Genomic DNA, 21,732 nt, shown 5'->3' with positions numbered 1-21,732 from the left:
CGTCATAATAAATTCATTATTATTCGTTAATAAATGTGATGATTAATAAATACGGGGATTATCAAGACAAAAACATTTTATTTAACATAGTCTAATTTTAAGATACTTAACTGTCTTATTATTAACTTCCATTATTATTATTATTATTATTATTATTATTATTATTATTATTATTATTATTATTATTATTATTATTACAAGAAACTCATTGGCATCACATTGATGTGTGAATCGTTTCGACTATCAATTATTCTATTGTCTCTAGACTAGGCCTCATGGAATGAGAAAGCGATTATGAAGTAGTTAACGAAAGGCTCCGCCTTGTTAAATTTAAATGCGAGGAGTATAAAGACAGAACTGAAAAAAGTATCAACATTTTATTTTAAATCCAAAACCTTGATTTTCTGAAGAAAGAACCTATTGTCTTAAGGTACAATTGAAGGGTTCAGAGCCATAGTGGGCCAAGCGCCATTTATTAAAATAGGAGAAAGCAAGGGTTAAAGTTAAGTGGATAACATAGTTTAATGAAAATTGACATTTATCATTTAGTTTTAATGTGCATATTTTATATTAGCCGTACCCGTGAGCTCCGCTGCACCTGTTAGAAATAAATATAAAGTAATTACATAATTAAAATAGGACGTTTGATCCAGGGAACATTCGTGTTTGATACAAGGATAAATCGTTTAATATGTTACTTAATTTAAATTTTATTTAAATAGGCTAATTAAAATGCGGTCATTTTGGTCCAGAGAGCACTCAGAAGTTACTGTAATAACATTATAGCATTATGTCCATCTAGAGAAACTACACTTTCCAATGGTGAAATAATAATTAATTATACAAATCGGTTAAGTTAGCTTTCGATATTACTTCATACAAACACAGAAACATTCTCTGTAGGCTGTGTTTCATAGCTTTCGATTGTTGTTGTCCAAGGCCCCTTATAGACGTAGTCATTTGTTTTCATTTCATTACACCGCCTTAGATAGCATTGTATTTTAATTTTAAAACTCATTTGTCTCATTAAATATCAGTCCTATCAAATTTTTGCAAAGAATAAAACTTATCGCAAATCATTTTTAAAGAAACTTTTGCTGTGTAACATATTTCACAAAAATCAATAATAAGCAAGATATTTCGATTTATTTAATTCAGGCCCCGTTATAACCCCCCTTTTAAATAATGTATTTTGAATGTCATATAGCCTAAAATCTAAGTAACAGCGAACTTAATGTATATTCTAATTTTCATATAAATCTGTTCAGCCATTATCGCGTGAAAAGGTAACAAACATCCAGACAGACAGACAGACAGACAGACAGACAGACATACAAACAAAAATTTCAAAAACGCGATTTTCGGTTTCTGGGTGGTTAATTATATATGTTAGGACCAATTATTTTTGGAAAATCGAAAATTACCAGAAACATTTCGGCTACAGGTTTATTATTAGTATAGATTACTTGCTACATGTTTAATTGAATTATGGTTTTCACTTAAATTTAACCCTTGTTTTCTCTGTTTTTAATATATGGCGCTTGGCCCACTATGGCTTTGAACTCTTCAATTTGTACAGGCAGAGTTGTGTTTCTTTCGTGTCCCCAGTAACAGTAGAATGACTAGATTGCTTCTATGGCAACCTCAATACTTCTCTTGCAAAAGACTGACATACACACGAATAGGGCTATAGGTAAAGTCACGTTATTTAATACAAGTTTTTGTTCACCCCTGGCTTGTTACGTGACTGACAAGCATCATGTCACATGCGTTTGCGTTTGTTTGCTCCGAGTACACTTCAACTTCCAAGTACACAGATAACACAACAATCTTATCTCTCCACTTCTCACTATTTGCCTATTTCTATATCTTGCACTAGACTTTTATAACACATTTTATTGTTTTATTTGTAACGCTTCTTCAGAGAAAAGAAAAAAAATCAGTGTGAAGCCTCTACGCCCAGCTGAAGTGCAACTTCTCATGAAATAGAAATTCTTTTAAATGTCCGTCCAGTGAGAGACGATATATTAGGGTTAAATTTACTCAATACTCTTCGAAACGAGCGCAAGCGAGTTTCATAATATTCATACGAGCGTCTTAATTACCATTATAGGCAAGTTTCATACGACTTTTTATGCTCATCCATATTTCTACCTTGAAATTATTCAAATGTATACATTTTATTTGTATCTGACAAGATCGGAAGTGACCTTGTTCTAGGTCGTAAATTGTGAGATGTGCGCAGACGCGAAAGTATTGATTTTTTCCGAGGAACAATAATGTCATTGACCTTGATGTAATCCCGTTAAACTTGATATAACCTTGATTATTGAATTCGACATTGAAAAACGAGATGACAAATTGAATTTATTTGAATATTATTTACAATTAACGCTAATTATTATAGTAACAGAACATAACCTTCTGCGACAGTATTGGATTTCCAGCCTCCGTGACTTTTCGCTAATTCTCTTTCGATTGCATATCCGAGAATAATCGATACTTGCGGTTTTATAACGGTACAAAGTTGACTTGTCATTGGCTGAACACCTGTACCGTACTTTAATGAGTAGGTGTACTTTAATGACATGCATTGAAGGACTGCTACCAGGTGTATAATTACTACATTTCGGCATGGTCGAGCATAAAATTGTTTATGCTCGACCATGCCGAAATGTAGTAATTATACACCTGGTAGCAGCCCTTTAATGGACCTCATTAAAGTACATCTATTCATTAAAGTTCAGGTGTTACACCAATCAGAAAATACCATTGTAGCAATATGAAAGCGCAAGTATCGATTATTCTCGGATATGCAATCGAAAGACAACAAAAAATCAATAAATCACCTATATTTGAAATAAAGTGAGTTCTATTACTATAATAATTAGCGTTACTTGTCAATAATATTCAAATAAATTCAATTTTTCATCTCGTTTTTTCAATGTCTAATTCAATTTCAAGGTTATATCAAGATTAATGTTTATTTTACTCTCTAGATTATATCAAGGTCAATGTCGACATTTTTTTCTCGGAAAAAAATCAATACTTTCGCGTCTGCGCACATCTCACAATTTACGAGGTATTGCACAAGATCAGTTCCGCTCCTCAGTCAGATAAGAATAACATGAATACTTATGAATAATTTCAAGTTAGAAATATGGTCGAGCATAAAAAGTCGTATGAAACTTGACTATAATGGTAATTAAGACGCTCGAATGAAAATTATGAAACTCGCTTGCGCTCGTTTCATAAACATACTCGCGTCTTAATTACTACCATTATAGGCTCGTTGCATAATGTACTAATAAGATTGTGAATTGTAATTTCCAAATCTTTGATGATCACTTTTATTTAATTTAAAGTCTTCATATGGTGAAATACTATTTAGTTCTAAATCACTGTCACCAGTTGGATTACGCATTGTAGCTACTCATCGATTTATTAGATGTGTAGAAAACATTCACTAAATCGTTGATATTTTGTAACTGAACTGCAGAAAAGGGGCTGTAAAATTCCTTCTTCCTTGTACTGGATTCTCTCACTCTTTCAAGTTTACTGTTTTTTTTTTTTTTTTTCGCTTTTCGCTCAATTTTCCACGGTTCATTTGCACGATTTTTTCACGCCACGCTCTCTTTCGTTCAGCCCCTGACTTCGGCACATTTTATAGCAGAAAGCTTCTCAACAATTTAATTTCAGTCATTGGTTTCGAGTGTACAAAGTCACAACATTGCAACATAAAATCCCGTAGAAATAACACGCTAAGTCCTCTTAAAACGTCTTTAACAGAATTTTGTTTCGCTTGTTCTATCTAAATGCAATATATCTCATGTAGGTTCATGCACCTGACTCCAAACCATACGTCATCGAAGCAGGAGTCTCACAAGGAGTTGTACAGGGACATCATTTTATTTTTACTTCAATTTTTATTGTACCTGAGTTTTTGAATGTACTTCACTCCCACCCCTTCTACTAAGAAAGTTCCAACTCCACACAGAACCAAGACCGCAGATAGTAAGCAGTACTGAGTTACTGAGTATAGTACGTTCCAGAAATATGTTCGCGTTTTCCAGTGACGAAAGAACTTTCAATATTGAATCATATTTTCGCACAGGTACTGTCCGTTTGCCTACGTCGCATCCCGATTTCCCCCACCTGCTTCTGCTCGCCCCTCTGTAATAGCTGGGCTGTCTTAGCTCTTTTCTGAAAACATTAATTTCTCTTAGGAATTGGAAGTTTACGTAATATTATACAGCTGTTTAATTTAACTTAAATAAAAGGGCCTCGTTAAGTAATTAACTGTCACGTGATTTCCTCCCTTTCTACAATCCTGCGGCATAACCATTTGGACGGACAGTAGATAGCATGTCTGAGTAATTTTATATTTTCGGGTCGGGCAGAAGTGAAGATTGAATTTACAGTACGTAGAGTAGGTACAGAATTATTTCAACATGAGTTACTAGTACGAAGGACGAAACTGGCAATTGGAATTAGATGCAATAGTCTATAGTGCGATAATATGCACAAAAGAACTGAAGCCTGTATCGAAATGAACGGCCACCATTTTCAAAATTGTGTTTAAATATTCATATTATGACTATTTTTCAATTTAACTTCTTTCTCTATATTGTACGCTAATGTGCTGTAGAAGTATAATATACACTGCATAATGAATACGTCCGCATGGATAACTCACTTCGTGAGTAAAAACACTTATTCTTAATACAGTGCTGTACTTTGATTAAAGAAAAACCCAATGAAAATTATCAAACTCAAAAATCGCGATATTTCCTAGTTTACGTAAATGGATGAACTACTTTTCTTCCTTCCTATACCTAGTAGAGTGATTTGTGTTTTACGCCAGTATCATCGAACTCCAGTCTTGGAGGGGGAGCAAGCGGTGTTTCCGGTTCTCTAAAGGTATAGACAGGTTAATATTAAAAATGTTAGTAAAAATAAATGATGTCCCTGTACTATCTCCAATGTTGTATTCTATGTATGTTCTATATGTACAAGATTTACAAATTCACCCGACTTGCCATTTTGGACAGTCATATACAGCGTGATTCACGAGGATTTACCGTCCCATACGGAGCTTATTTCCGAAGACATTCTGAGCAAAAAATGTCATATAAACATTTGTCATAATCTCAATATTTTCAGAATTGCACTAATTTGAAGTTGTTTGTAAAATATCATTATTCTTTAGTTTTAAGGGTAAAAGAATATTACAGATAAAGAATGAACTATTCAGGAGTATCGTGTTTTTAATTAGCTAGTATTCTATAAAGCTAAAAATGTGTTGTGAATTCCATGGTTGCTTTGTAAAGATTTTTTTTTTTTTCGATTTTTCACTTCAAAATTACATTTTCTTACGCATTTATCACAATTGTTACAAATCACGCCACTCTTGTAAATTCTTTAAGATTTTACATTAGGATGCATAATTAAACTGTAAATAATCACGTTCCTAAAGTCGTATGATTTGTAACAATTTTTGTGATAAGTGCGTAAGAATGATGTCATTTTTATTTAAAAATTAAAAAATAAAATCTGTACAAAGCAATTCACAACACATTTTTAGCTTCAGAACACTAGCCAATTAAAGAAATGATACTTGTGAATAGTTCATTCTCTATTTGTAATATTTTTTTACCCTTAAAACTAAAGAAAAAAGGTATTTTACTAACAACTTCAAATTAGTGTACTTCCAAAATATTACGATTAGGATAAATGTTTATATGACACTTTTTCTCAGAATTTCTTCGGAAATAAGCTCCGTAAGTGGCAGTAAATCTTCGTGAATCACCCTGTATATTAAAAACAAGGATATGGAATCTGCAATACCACAAATGCAAAGTTCACTTTTTTGGACTAATTCAATGGTCCACAAAATGGAGGTCTAAGATAAACAGGGGTAAATCACAAATAGTAGTCTTCACGAAAAGATTCCCACATATAACAGAAACTTCGTATGTAGGATGTATCAAAAAGGATGGCACAAACTTACAGGGTTGAATGTACACGAAAATAAAAGCGAAAAAGTCCTAGTAAACATGGGTCCGCAAACGAACCGTTTGCGACAAAATTACGAATGTATGGTTAGAACTTTTGTGTAAATTAACAATTTATTGTAACAAATTCTAGCAAAAGGAAATGGCCCAATAATGACCTCGTATTTGTAGCATTAAATTTCTGGAAATATAAAACCCATCTGAAATATATATATATATATATATATATATATATATATATATATATATATATATATTTTGCTCAGAATTTCTTCGGAAATATGCTCCGTAAATGACAGTAAATCCTCGTGAATCACTCTGTATATTAAAAACAAGGATATAGAATCTGCAATACTACAAATGCAAAATTCAATTTTTTCTACTAATTCAATGGTCCACAAAATGGAGGTCTAAGATAAACAGGGGTAAATCACAAATAGTAGTCTTCACGAAAAGATTCCCACGTGTAACAGAAACTTTATATATAGGGTGTATAAAAAAGGATGGCACAAACTTACAGGGTTGAAAGTACACGAAAATAAAAGCGAAAAAGTCCCAGTAAACAAGGGTCCGCAAACGAACTGTTTGCGACAAAATTTCGAATGTATGATTAGAACTTTTGTGAAAATTAACAATTTATTGTAACAAACTCTAGCAAAAGGCAAGAGCCTAATAATGACCAGGTATTTGTAGCATTACATTTCTGGAAAAAAAATCCATCTGAATTTTTTTTAGGTCACTAATTTCCACAATTAAAAAAATAACTTGAAACTAGCACTACGGTTGAGCTTAAAATTTATATACATCTTATCTTTAATGCAAATAAGAAACAGCTAAAAATGAAAGAGATCGGATGAAAAATGTTTTTAATTTAAAAGCTCAGTCCTACTGTCCATTGAACTACCTATTAACAGGCCACAGTGCCCTAAGAAAACATCTACATATAATGGGTCATAGCAAGGACTCAGCATGTAGAAAACGCAGCGAGGTAAAAGAAACTTCCTTCTATAGTCTGTATCGATTCGAATCTTACGCATCGCTGAGTTATCAACTTTTGGTCTCAGATGTTAGGGAAAGTTAGGGAACTTGTAGTTTTATATTGAGAGGACAGGTCTCCTTTCTCTTCATAGTTTTGTGGGGTTACATAGTAACACCTAAGTGAGAGGACTTTTTAAAAAAAAATGGGCCTGAAGTAGTTACACAATTTTTAATTGTTATTAAAATCAAAGAGAGTTAGAATATATTTTAATCTCTTTTATTATTATTTGCAGTTTTCAATCAGTTCCTGACAAGGGCCTACCATGTTACGAAACACTCTGTATTAATTTAACATTACATTACACGCAAACAGGATATTAAGAGAATTGAAATAAATGTTGCAAGAAGACAGTGATCTAAATACAATTTGCTGAAATATTAGAATTGAAAATACACTTCTCAAAGTTTAAAGATAAGGATCAACATGACAAAATATGTAAAAAAAAACAGCAACATTAATTAGCACGAGTTTCTAAGATTAGATATCTAGGAACTTTGATAACATTCGACGAAAATAACTTTGACGTCAAAGTGCAAACGCGTAAGAAACTCAATGTTCTAAATAAACGCAATTTTCAGATAAAACATAATACTAAGAAATTTATGATTATGAAACAGAGCTAAAATTTATTAGATTAATAATAATAATAATAATAATAATAATAATAATAATAATAATAATAATACATTTGTGTATTTATTTATTTGTTTATTTATTTATTTACTCTCAAATATTAAACAATATAGTAGGCTTCGTCAAAATAACTGTGGATTAAAAATCAAACTTAGATTTAAAACATTTGTTTAGAGAATAAAATGGTCTGGAAATTAACCTTGTTTAATTTTTTTTCTTGAATGCTGGAATTGTCAAATATCTTACAGCCTATTTACAGGCAGCATATTTAAAACCTTTAAACCGGTACACATATAAGTATTCTGAGTGGCAGTCAATCTTTGCAACGGTACATTACAAGTAAAGGTACTCGTTTCGTAATAATGCATTTCATTTCTAATATACAGTTCTTAATATACAGTAAAACTTCATAAATATACAGGATGATTCGCGAGGATTTACAGTCCCTTACGGAGCTTATTTACGAAGACATTTTGAACAAAAAATGTCATATAAACATTTGTCCTAATCTCAATATTTTCAGAATTACACTAATTTCAAGTTGTTTGTAAAATACCGTTATTGTTGAGTTTTCAGGGTAAAAAAATATTACGGATAAAGAATGAACTATTCACGAGTATTACTTCTTTAATTAGTTAATATTCTGAAGCTAAAAATGTGTTATGAAGTTTCTTCGTAAAGATTTTTTTTTTTTCGATTTTTAACTACAAAATTACATTTCCTTACGCTTTAATAAGTAAATAATCTTTGACAATTTGACGCACAACGCTCCTTCCATGTAGGCTAAGTTTGTTAATGAGATAAAATCTAACAGTTTAGCATATTTTTGACAGCTAACATTATTATAAAGTCCCGCGCCGTGGCGTCGTGGTCTAAGGCATCCTGCCTAAGACTCGCGTTACGGAATGCGCGCTGGTTCGGGTCCTCATGGGGGAAGAAATTTTCTCATGAAATTTCGGCCAGTGTATGGGACCGGTGCCCACCCAGCATCGTGATGCACTTGGGAAGCTACGATAGGTAGCGAAATCCGGTTACGAATGCCAGCTATAACGGCTAGGGGGATCATCGTGCTAACCACACGATACCTTTATTCTGGTTGGATGATCGTCCACCTCTGTTTCGGCATGTGGGAGTGAGGCCAGCAGCCGGCTGGTCGTCTAGGCCCTTCACGGGCTGTAGCGCCACGGATTATTATTATTATTATTATTATTATTGTTATTATTATTATTATTATTATTATTATTATTATTATTATTATTATTATTATTATTATTATTATTATTATTATTATTATTATTATAAAAACTAAATACAAAGGTTTGAGTTTTACTAGGATTAAGACTTAAAAAGCACTAATCCATTCAGATAAATTATGTAACGTGCTTGCCATATTTATATTTATGTCACTAAAAACTCTCAAAACAGTAGTGTCGTCTGGGTATGAAATAATTTTATCAGATATGGCAGCTGTTAGGTCGTTCACAAAAATTATAAATACAAAAGGACCCAATATGGATCCTTATGGAATCCCTATATTTACAGACTGAACAGAAGACTTTTTTGCGTTTATATCTACAGTTTTCTGTAGACACATGTTTATATGAACATTTAAATTCAAAATACAACATTCTACAACCTCCCTAGAATATTCACCATTTCTACTGAATGACTAAGTGATACGGAAACAAGTCGTAGATAATGGTACTTGAAAGACTGTGTGTTCGAATGTTGTTTCCTTGGTTCGCAGGTACAGCCCAGCCATGGAGTGTGTTACATCCCTTACGACGGCATGGAGATCCCTTACAAGCAGTACGAGGTGCTCATCATGAATTGATTAAGTCTACAACGCGTCATATCCAGACGTAACTGCCTTAAAAGTGTTTCAGCTAGAGACGTTACAGTGCCATGAATGTAATGGGAATGAATATGCAGCCACTAACGAGGAGTAAAGCTTACTGTTAACATTGTCTTGAGTTGATCATTTATTAACCTGCGACGCATTTCAGACTTTTAGGGTCTATTTCTAAAACACGGACGAAATTTTGGTTCCATCCAAGGCTTTTAAACCGCGATCAATGTTTGAATCCTTGTGTGATTTCTAAAACGAAATAGGGACGCTGCTCGAGAAGAAAACACGATTCGTAGTCATGGCGACGCAGCAAAGATTACATATTTACTAGTGGCTTGTTCAGCAAATGCTGCAAACTAAGTTCATTACACATTCAAATAAAAATTTTTCAGATTTATTTTCAATGAAGAATACCAGACATTTTGAAAGTTATTTGCTTCCATAATAATGAAACATACTCCCTCTGAATGGTTTTTTATGCCTAATATTTTTTCTTGAACCTATCCACCTTCAGCTTTTGAGTTTCAACGCGAAAACGCAAGTAACAATGTCAGAATGATCAGTGGGTTTTTCATGTGGGAGTAAAGCAATAGCTATTTCAGGTCATTGTGGATTGCAGGTGAAAGTTAAAGAAAATCAGATTTGCTAAGCTTTCGAACAATAGACATAGCATCTTGGTATAGCTGCTGCATGTTTCGTGAACTACACTGAAATGTATCCTGCTAAGAGATCTTGCTGAAATGATCGAGAGACTAAAAAATTTTCTACGCTTCTTATTTTATAAGTAATACCGTAATTTTTGCGCTTTCTCGAGCCAATACTGAAGAGAATGACGCATATAAATATCTACACCACATCGTCATTAAGTATATGAAAAAGACCCAACTCCACTTGATTAATAACTATAAAAATATTTGATTTTTAGTAACAATATTATTATCTTACATAAGTTTTGCAGTTTATCTATATATATATATATATATATATATATATAGAGAGAGAGAGAGAGAGAGAGAGAGAGAGAGAGAGAGAGAGAGAGGAGAGTCGGGTTGTATCGGACATCGGGTAGTATCGGACAGTGCGTTTCTTTCATCTACCACCATATGGTAGTACCTGAATGACATGGTTACGTTTCTCTATGCGACATCACAGAAACGTAACCATGTCAATCAGGTACTATCATCGTGTGGTAGATGAAAGAAACTCACTGTCCGATATTACCCGATGTCCGATACTACCCGACTCTCCCCTATATATATATATATATATATATATATATATATATATATATATATATTATATAGCCGCTACTCAGTAAATTATAGAAATGAAGACCTAATTTAACATATTCTCTACATCTACTTATATAACCCCAAAACGTTTCGCTTTCATATCATCAATATAACATTAATATGCATAATTAATGAAAAATAGTCACATCATGGCATTAACTATAATAATACTTCATTGCTAATGGTAATAATGTCAGCTGTACTCAGAAAATTGCACACCGCAGAATCAGATCTGTAAATTATTTTAGTAAGTTTTGAAGATTTAGTAACCAATTGAATTTGAGCTCTAAATATGTCAGCAATCCTGCAGATCATGGCCTTCGTGTAATAGCTATTGTTTATTGTAGTGTGTGTTTTGTTTGATTCTAAAATATGCGCAAATGCAATTAGTTCTCAAAACTGACGACAGATGGATTTTGGAAAATAGGAAAATGACATAGGAAAATTGACATTTCACTGAAAACTACTATTTTTCTGAAAAACTTTGTGTTCCAAGCTTCTAAATGAGGGGTCATTTATTAAAATGCGTTCAGCTTTTTTCCGTAATTTCCATTACCAGTTCAAATTATATATATATATATATATATATATATATATATATATATATATATATATATGGTAATGGAAATTACGGGAAAACGGCTGAACGGATTTTAATGAGTGACTCCTCATTTTCGTGCCTGGCATCCAAAGTTTTTTTCGGAAAAATAGTAGTTTTCACTGAAATGTTAATTTTTCTACATAATTTTCCTATTTTCCAAAATCCATCTGTTGTCAGTTTTGAGAACTAATTTTATTGAATCACGGCTGACTTGATTGAATTTCCGAACAAAACACACATTACAATAAACAATAGGTTATTACACGAAGGCCATGACCTGCAGGATTGCCGACATATTTAGAGCTCAATTCAATTTGTTATTAAAAACTGATTCTGCAGTGTATAATTTTCTGAGTACAGCTGTGTATTGGATATTCAAATCTACGAAACTTGAGGTGGTTTGATGACATTATTACCATTTGAAATTTAATATTACTGTAGTTAATATTATGATGCATCTATTTTTCATTAATTGTACATAATATTGATGCTATATAGATGACATGAAAGTGAAACGTTTTGAGGTTATGTAAGTAAATGTAGAGAATATCTTAATTTAGATCTTCATTTCTATAATTTACTGAATGGCTGCTAGATATAACTACAAAACTTAAGTAAGATAATAATATTGTTATTAAAAATCAAATATTTTTATACTTATTAGCCCAGTGGGGTTGGGTCTTTTTCATATACTAAATGGCGGTGTAGTGTAGATATTGATATGTGTCATTGTCTTCAGCATTGGCTCGAGAGAGCGCAAAAATTACAGTTCCTAAGGAAAGATCAAAAGGTATTACGTACTGATAAAATAAGAGGCCAAGAAAATTTTGTAGTCTCCAGATCATTTCAGCAAGATCTCTTAGTAGGATAAAATGATTTTACGCTCTACAGTTCAAGTTCTACATGCAGCAGCTATACGAAAATGCTATTGTTCGAAAGCTTAGCAAACCTGACATTTTTTTTAACTTTTGCCTACAATCCACAATGACCTGAAATAGCTACTGCTATCGTCCTGACATTGATACTTGCGTTTTTGCGTTGAAACTCAAAAACTGAAGTTGGATAGGTTCAAGAAAAAGTATTTGGCCTAAAAAAATCCATTGAGAGGTAGTATGTTTCATTATTATGGAAGCAAATAACTATCAAAAAGACAAGTAGGCCTATTCTTCATTGAAAATAAATCTGAAAAATGTTTATTTGAACGTCTAACGAACTTAGTTTGCAGCAGCATTTGCTGCACAAGCCACTATATATATATATATATATATATATATATATATATATATATATATATATATATATATATATATATATTCCTGATGAACAGTTGACATTAGAATGAAATGAACATCGGGATTAATATTTTTATTGAATTGCAGTACATTCTTTTGTTCCGAGATAAGTTACAATTATATTTACTAATTTACAGAAAATGTTATGCGTTTAAAACAGTAGCATGACTTAGTACTTAATAGGCAGCGGATTTCCAGGTGCTAAAATGAAAATAATAAATGCATAATAATTACAAATTTTTAACTAATGTCAAGTATTTGACTGTTCGTCATTCACCCATATGAAGCCAGTTATGTAGACTAATTTACAGACAGAGTCGTTGCCCAGGTTGCGACTTAGGAGGCTGGTCTTCGACATACCCGCGATGAGATGAGATCGTTATGGTTGTTGCTACAGAGAGCTCCCGGAGAAAAGTTCTGTGTTAGTTTACCTGAACCACGGGCTTTCCCAACACAAGTTATACATCGGGATACACCGGGGATTGAGCCCGTATCCACAGGATTATAAGCCCAGCGCTCTAGCCACTGCACCACCGTGGCGACATAATTATAACCCGCCGCCTCTTGAATTTCGTTGTAGATTATTATTTAGCATTCTTGCTCAAATTTACGTTGATTCTTCAAAGAATCGAAATATTCGCCTGAAATTATCGTCGTTACATAGTTATTATATAGTTATAAAAGATTCTTCCTGCTATTTCAAACACTAAACAGGGGATTTTTATTTATTTGTTCATTTGTTTATTTTATTTATTTGTTTACTTGTTCATTTGTTTATTTATTTACTTATTTACTTGTTTATTTATTTATTTATTTATTTATTTATTTATTTATTTATATATTTATTTATTTATTTATTTATTTATTTATTTATTTATTTATTTATTTATTTATTTATTTATTCTGGTAGAGTTAAAGCCATGAGGCCTTCTCTTCCACACTACCAGAAGTGAAATACATAATGAAACAATGAGAAAAATAGTAAAGTCATAGCCTACTTAAATATAAAAGTGATTATGTTCTTAGTAAAAAAAAAAAAATATGGACATACTACCTCCATCTTGTAGTATACATTAAAGTAGTGTTTTAAAGCTACCCCTGCTGTGGTCTTTGTTTGATACCATGGTTTCGAGCCATGACTAAAAAAAATGAATATGATATTGTTTTATAAATCCAAACACGATTTAAAGACCTGGTCGTTGTCTACACCTCGTTTAAGAAATCGGCCCTTAATGAAAACTCAAAAATTCAAAAAGATTACACATGAAAAGAAAGTATGTAAACCATTATATGAGGTAGGAACGAGGAAAAATTATACAAAAGTACAGAGACAAGAAAGTTAGAGTAGGAGAAAGAAAAAAAATAGCAAAATAGTGTAAGAGGAAGAAAAAGAAACGATCAATGAAATAGAGGGAAGGAAAACGTTGAAATTCGGAGACGGAAAACAACTTTAACAGAGAAAGAGGAAGCTTCATAAAATACAAGCACACAGAAAAACAATGGAAGTCGGAGACAGAGAAAATGTAATGAACAAAGACAGAAGATAACAAGACACAAGGAGACAGAGAGACGAAAATTATACAAGGAGACAGAGACAGGGGCCGGATTGAGAGACACAAGAGTTAAACAGAGACAGAGAAAAGTTTGAGGGACACAAATAGAGAGAACAGAAATACAGGAAAGACTGACGGACACAAGGAGACAGAACAGAGTCAAAGAAAAGAAATAAGAGAGACAAACAGAAAAGAGAACAAATATTGAGAGACATAAGAAGACAGAATAGAGACAGAGGAAATATTGAGAGACACGAAGAGAGAGAGAACAGAGGCAGATGAAGGATTGATAGATACTAGAAAACAAAACAGCCACAAGGAAAGATTGCGAAATACAGAGAGACAGAACACAGGTAGAGAAAGGGTTGAGAGACACAATGAGATAGAATAGAGACAGGGAAAATATAGAGAGATACAAGGAGACAGAAAGAGAGAGAGGAAAGATTGAGAGACACAATGAAACAAAATAGAGACAGGGAAAATAGAGAGACACAGGGAAATAGAACATAGACAGAGGAGTTACTGAGAGACACAAAGAGACAGAATAAAGTCAGAGGAAATATTGAGAGACACGAGAAGAGAGAACAGAGGCAGATGAAGGATTGAGAGACACAAGAAAACAGAATTGAAAGAAGAAAATTGAGAGACGCAAGGGAATAGATCAGGGACAGAGGACAGATTGAGGGACACAACACAAAGAGACATGAGGGACAGAGGAAATATAGAGAGACACAAAAAGATAGAATAGAGACAAAGTAAGGGTTGAGAGACACAAAGAGACAGAATAGAGACAAAGTAAGGGTTGAGAGACACAAAGAGATAGAATAGAGACAGAAGGAGGATTGAGAGACACAAGGGGAGAGATCAGGGACAGGGGACAGATTGAGGGACACAATGAGACCATAACAGAGGAAAATGAGACTCAATGAGGCGAAAATGGATGGAAATCTATCAAGGAGGCAGACATAACGAAAAAAAAGACAAAAGTAACAGAGAGAGGTGAAAATTTAGAGACATAAATAGGGAGGAACTGAGGAAAATGAGAAGGAAGAGAGAGTGATATGCTGCAGAATAAGAATAAATTCAATAAGAAGGGCAGGAAGAAAGAATGAGAGACAGACAAAGCAAAATAGAGATATAGAGGAAATGTTGCATAATAATAATGGGATAAAGAGAAATATTCGTAGAGAACGAACAATAAAAAAATATATAAAAAAAATACAAACATAACATCAGACAGAATGAAATAGGCAATGAAATAAACAGGCATACATAAAGTTATAAAGAAATACAGCACATGAAAAAAACATCAAAGGAAAGGAGTTAGACATGAGAATGACAGAGAGAGAAATACGAATGAAATGATAAATAGAGAGGGTTAGAAGCGAAGGAAATTTAAAATCAATCCATGTGTCGTAGTTCCGTCGAAGTTTTTAATATACGTAAAATTAAATGAAGAGACAGGATTTCTATTTTATCACCATAAAACAGAAAAAAAAAGTGAATGGTGGCTTACAATAATCTGTGGCTTTAAGTATCGTAAATCTATGTAAGGATCAATATTCAGAATCTGATGGAGTTACATATTTCTCTCACAGACACCGCTACTTTGATAATGTCTACACAATAAATTTTCTGAAGGGATTATTCAGAGATTGAGTGCCACACTACGAAATAAATACCTCTAAGGCTGCCTTCACACAACATCCCTCATATCTGCCTCAGATTTTAGATTTATGCCCATTTATCGACGTTAAATAGCTTGGTAATTAGGGATCTTAATTAATTCAGTGCACGAAAACCTTAGAGGGCAGAATACAGGCAGTTGATACATCGATAATAAATATGGATAACGCATACCCTGTCATAAATCTCCCATCTGTTGCTACGCTCCTTGCAATTCATCTCTCTTAATACATTAATATGCAACGAGTATTGGGGAATTTAAAGGTGATATTACCATTTTCCTTGTGCAAGAGATCAAACACGCTTTGTCGAGAGTTGTGACTACAGGCTGAATTTAATGTACAAAGTAGATGCTGTGTAGCTGATATTCTTCCACATTAATTCGAGTTTAACGCTTTATTTCATTTTTAATAGATGACAGTATTTGAGATTTAAATCTCCTTCTTTAAACTATGATTGTGATGATATACGTAGCTAAAATATAAAGATAAAGTTCCATGATCTGCGTTGTGCAAAATGATATTTCCCGTAATATCAATACATGAGATAGCTATTGGACTTCATTGTACTACCGTTTTAGGGGCACTTACGTGATTTTTAAAACTTCTACAATTTTTTTTTTAGAATAAATGGAACACACTTATCGAAATGATAGCCGTCCAAATCTTGGATTTAAAATATCGGCATCCTAATCAATTCAAATGAAAAAAAAAAGAAAACGTAAATTAATTTTAAAAAATACATAATGAAACTTTAAAAGAGAATATTCTGCGATAAGATGTGGTGGCTATCAAAACGATAAAAATTTATTGAAAATAAATAATATACATTGAATATTCAGTATATTCAGTATTGTACAGTCAGAGCACACAACATTGTGCAATTGACAAAGTCAATAAAAAGTAAACAACAAAACAATAAAATCAATTCAAAAACTCTCAACAACGTTGACATTAAAAAACTCATTAATTTCATAAAATGGTTTGTTGATTAACCAACCAGAGACAAGTCTGTTAAAAGACTTCCTTTCCAGATTAAAAAGATATCTCGGAAATTTATTTGCTATTTTTAACAACATAATAAAATAATTATTCACTGTTTTAGTCGGCCTACACTTAGGTATGTCAAAAAGGTCACGGTTTCTGGTGTTGTATATATGAACATAATTCCTATGTGTCAACATATGTGAATTTTCTTTGACGAAATTTAGGGCTTGATAAATATACAGTGATGTTACAGTCATAATTTTTTCATTTACAAATAACGGTCTCCAGTGTGCCTTCATTGATGAATTAGTTATAATTCTAATAGCTTTTTGTTTGTAACATAAGTACCTTATTAGTATGAGAATATTACCCCATAAAAGTAGTCCATAAGAAAGTATACTGTGAAAATAAGAAAAATAGATAACTCTAATGTAATTCTTCGGGACATACATTTTCAAATTTCGCAGAAGAAATATTACTCTTGACAATTTTTTACAAACAGACTCAACATGGTCTGCCCAAGTAAGTGTGCTGTTCACAGGAATACCAAGAAGCTTAAAATTATTATTTTCCATGGCTGTACTACTAAACAACAAAGACGCAGTTTTACTTTCATTTAAAAGAAATTTATTAGAACTAAACCATTTCTTGGCTGTATTAAAAACGGAATTACTAAGAGTTTTCAATTCATTAATATCACTATGACTTGTCAAGAAAGTGGCGGCATCAGCGAATCCCACAGAATAAGCAGAGACATTGCACATCAAATCATTAACCATTATTAAAATTATTATAAAGATGAATAGAGATGGTGATTGATGATGTTCAACGAAGATTTTAAAATAGCTGACGCAATTGTCTGAAGAGTCTTTTCAGGAACCTTTAATTTTCTGAGGATCTCCAATGTAAATTTGGGAATTGTTCCTCGCGCACCAAACATAAGTCCAATGACATTCCAATCTTGAATATTATATTTATGACTGAGATCTTCACAGCATGGAAGGTAAAAAGCGTGTTTCTCATCATGTACCATTGTATTTATTAATTTCCATACTTATTTATTCATTTAATTATTGACTTATTTACTTTTCTATTTACATATTTATTTAGTTATTTATTTATATACTTATTTACTTATTTATTTAAACATTTGTTTAATAATTTACTTAATTATTTATTTATATACTTATTTAATTATTTATTTACTTATTTGTTTAATTATATATTTACTTATTTGTTTAATTATTTGTTTGCTTATTAATTTTGTTATTTATTTACTTATTTATTTACTTACTTCTTTAATTATTTATTTACTTATTTGTTTCATTATTTGTTTCCTTATTAATTTTGTTATTTATTTATTTATTTATTTACTAACCGTACCCGGTGCGCTCCGCTGCACCCGTTAGAAATAAATATAAAGTAATTACATAATTAAAATAGGACATTTGATCCAGGGAACATTCGTGTTTGATAGAAGGATAAATCGTTTAGTATGTTATATAATTTAAATTGCATTTAATAATTAAAATGCGATCATTTTGGTACAGAGACCACTCATTTGGTGCAATGATAATTCTTTAACATATTTCTTAGTTGTTATTACACGCAAATAATTACAATATAATCATTTCCTTCAGAGAACATCCGTTTTTGCTGCAATTTGGTCCCATCAAAATTTTGCTTGGAATGAAACGTATCGGAAATCATTTTTAAAGAAACTTTTGCTATGCAACATATTTCACAAAAATTAATAATAAGGGAGATATTTCGCTTTATTTAATTCAAGCCCCCTTATAACGTACCTTTTAGATAAAGTATTTTGAATGCCATATAGCCTAAAATCTAAGTTACAACGAAATTAATTTATATTCCAATTATCGTATAAATCGGTTCACCATTATCGCGTGAAAAGGTAACAAACATCCAGACAGACAGACAGACAGACAGACAAAAAAAAAAAAGGGATTTTCGGTTTCAGGATGATTAATTATACATGTTAACAACAATTATTTTTGGAAAATCGAAAATTACCAGAAAAATTTTGGCTACAGATTTATTATTAGTACTAGCCGTACCCGTGCGCTCCTCTGCACCCGTTAGAAATAAATATAAAGTAATTACATAATTAAAATAGGACATTTGATCGTGTTTGATATAAGGGTAAATCGTTTATTATGTTACTTAATTTAAATTGTATTTGCATAATTAAAATGCGATCATTTTGATCCAGAGACCACTCATTTGGTCACAAAAATTAATTTAGGAAATACAGGAAACGAATGTACAGAATAGCCTATCAAGTTTTCTGTGCATAAGAAGCTATTTTAATCTTACCTGTCCTCGATTCACTCAGAAGTTACTGTAATAACATTATAGCATTATGTCCATCTAGAGAAACTACACTTTCCAATGGTGAATTAATAATTAATTATACAAATCAGTTAATTTAGCTTCCGATATTACTTCATACAAACGCAGAAACATTCTCTGTAGGCTATCTTTCATAGTTTTCGATTGTTGTTGTCCAAGGCCCCTTATAGACGAAGTCATTTGTTTTTTAATTGATTACACGGCCTTAGATGGCAGTTATTCTAATTTTAATACTCATCTATCTCATTAAATATCAGTCTTATCAAACTTGTTCAAGGAATAAAACTTATCGGAAATTATGTTTAAAGAAACTTTTGTTATGTAACATTTTTCACAAAAATCAATAATAAGCGAGATATTTCGATTTATTTAATTCAGGCCCCATTATAACCCCCCTTTTAAATAATTTATTTTGAATGCCATATAGCCTAAAATCTAAGTTGCAACGAACTTAATTTATATTCCTATTTTCATCGAAATCCGTTCAGCCATTATCGCGTGAAAAGGTAACAAACATACAGACAGACAGACATACAAACAAAAATTTCAAAAAAGCGATTTTCGGTTTCAGGGTGATTAATTATATATGTTAGGACCAATTATTTTTGGAAAATCGAAAATTACCAGAAAAATTTCGGCTACAGATTTATTATTAGTACAGATTTACTTATTTAGGCCTGCTTATTTATTTACTTATTTGTTTACTTATTTATTTACTTATTTGTTTAATTATTTATTTACTTATTTGTTTAATTATTCGTTTGCTTATTCATTTTGTTATTTATTTATTTATTTACTTATTTACTCATTTATTTATTTATTTGTTTACTTATTTATTTACTTATTTGTTTAATTATTTATTTACTTATTTGTTTAATTACTTGTTCGCTTATTAATTTTGTTATTTATTTATTTATTTATATACTTATTTACTTATTTATATAGTTATTTGTTTAATTACTGACATTTATTTATTTATATACTTATTTACTTATCTATTTATTTACTTATTTACATATTTATTTAGTCATTTAATGATTTATTTATTTATTTAATTTTCTATATATTTACTTATTTGTTTAATCGATTTATTGTTATTTTGGCATATTATATTATCATGGATATTTACAAATATTTAAAAAACAAAAACAGCTTCACAACAATTCAACAATTATCTAGATTCACACATACGCCTATATATATATATTGTATATATAATTTATTTCTACAATTTATTTTCAACCAAAATATTAATTTCAAACTATAGAAACATGCCTGTAATATTACCGTCTGTACAAAATTTGGTGCCTTCAGCGCTAATTTTTCTGAAGTTGTATTATATTCACACATTGTTCCGTCGATTTAGTAAAATGCGTTTGAATCTAAAGAAAGCAGAAGTCAGTACAACGTATGCTGTTATTGTGACGAGAATCTAAGCCATCTGCATACCGGTAGACATCGTGTCACAAACACGTTCACGTCTGAGTATTTCTGATGAAGTAAATATTATTCAACGCCTTGAAAGCGGCACAAATATTAAGTATGTTAGCATGTCTCTCGTAATGTGAGCGGACCTGGGTTCAAAGCCCGGTTGGGGCACGTTACCTGGTTGAGTTATTTCCGGGTTTTTCTCAAAGCCCATTAAGAACAAATACTGAATAACTTTCAGTGCTGGATCATGAATACATTTCGATGACATTATCCCACAGATGGTAGAAATCCATCCCCGTTATAAAGCGACGTAAAATAGGCCTAAACCAAATAAAAATAGAAATTGCAAGTATTACGGAAATATATAGGACTTTTATATTACGAAATTATGAAGGGTTATAAAGTAACACAATAACAATTGCTACATTACATAAGGTAATTAAACTAAAAATATTGAAATAAAAAAATGTAAATCGAGAGAGGTGATATGAAGTAAGAATAGGCCTATTCATATTACTATGATGTACCGAAGTACATATTATGGATCTTCAGTGCAGTAATTCTGCGTTTCCATATGATGAAAAATCGGTAGAATGGAGAAAAATTATCTCCGGGTTCGAATCTCGGTGCCGGAGAGCATTTTTATCCGTTCTACCGATTCTTAATCATAAGAACATTCAGTTTTAAAGTAGGGAACGGATAGTTTGAGCTACGATCACCAGAACAATTTGTTTTAAAAAATACAGTGTTGCCACATTGTACAATTACAAATTCTTGGGACGAAACTTTGTCATTAATATATTTCGTCTCCATTTTCATCCCAGATTCCGACGATGTAGTTGGTGTGCACGAATTTTGGGACACTCTGTATGTCTAAACTTTAACTGAGATTAAGTAATGAAGGCCATGGGCAACATGAACACTGCGAACGTTTGTGGAAATTATTTAGCAAACAGAATAATGATAAGTTCATTGGTTGTGAA

At 31.8% G+C, this 21,732-nt stretch overlaps 1 protein-coding gene across 1 annotated transcript in view; it reads left to right on the top strand.

Moving 5' to 3' along the window:
- LOC138695091 (natterin-3-like) overlaps nucleotides 1–9,653 on the top strand; it is a 35,318-nt gene extending 25,665 nt beyond the window's left edge. The window contains exon 4 of the mRNA XM_069819480.1: nucleotides 9,434–9,653. Within this exon, the coding sequence (XP_069675581.1) occupies nucleotides 9,434–9,520 (87 nt within the window). The 3' untranslated portion in view covers nucleotides 9,521–9,653. The remainder of the gene's footprint in view (nucleotides 1–9,433) is intronic.
- The last annotated feature ends 12,079 nt before the right edge of the window (nucleotides 9,654–21,732 follow it).

The sequence above is a fragment of the Periplaneta americana genome, chromosome 2 (assembly GCF_040183065.1).
Source record: "Periplaneta americana isolate PAMFEO1 chromosome 2, P.americana_PAMFEO1_priV1, whole genome shotgun sequence".
Taxonomy (NCBI): domain Eukaryota; kingdom Metazoa; phylum Arthropoda; class Insecta; order Blattodea; family Blattidae; genus Periplaneta; species Periplaneta americana.
The sequence above is the reverse complement of the archived record's forward strand: the minus strand, read 5'-3'. Positions and strand labels throughout refer to the sequence as shown.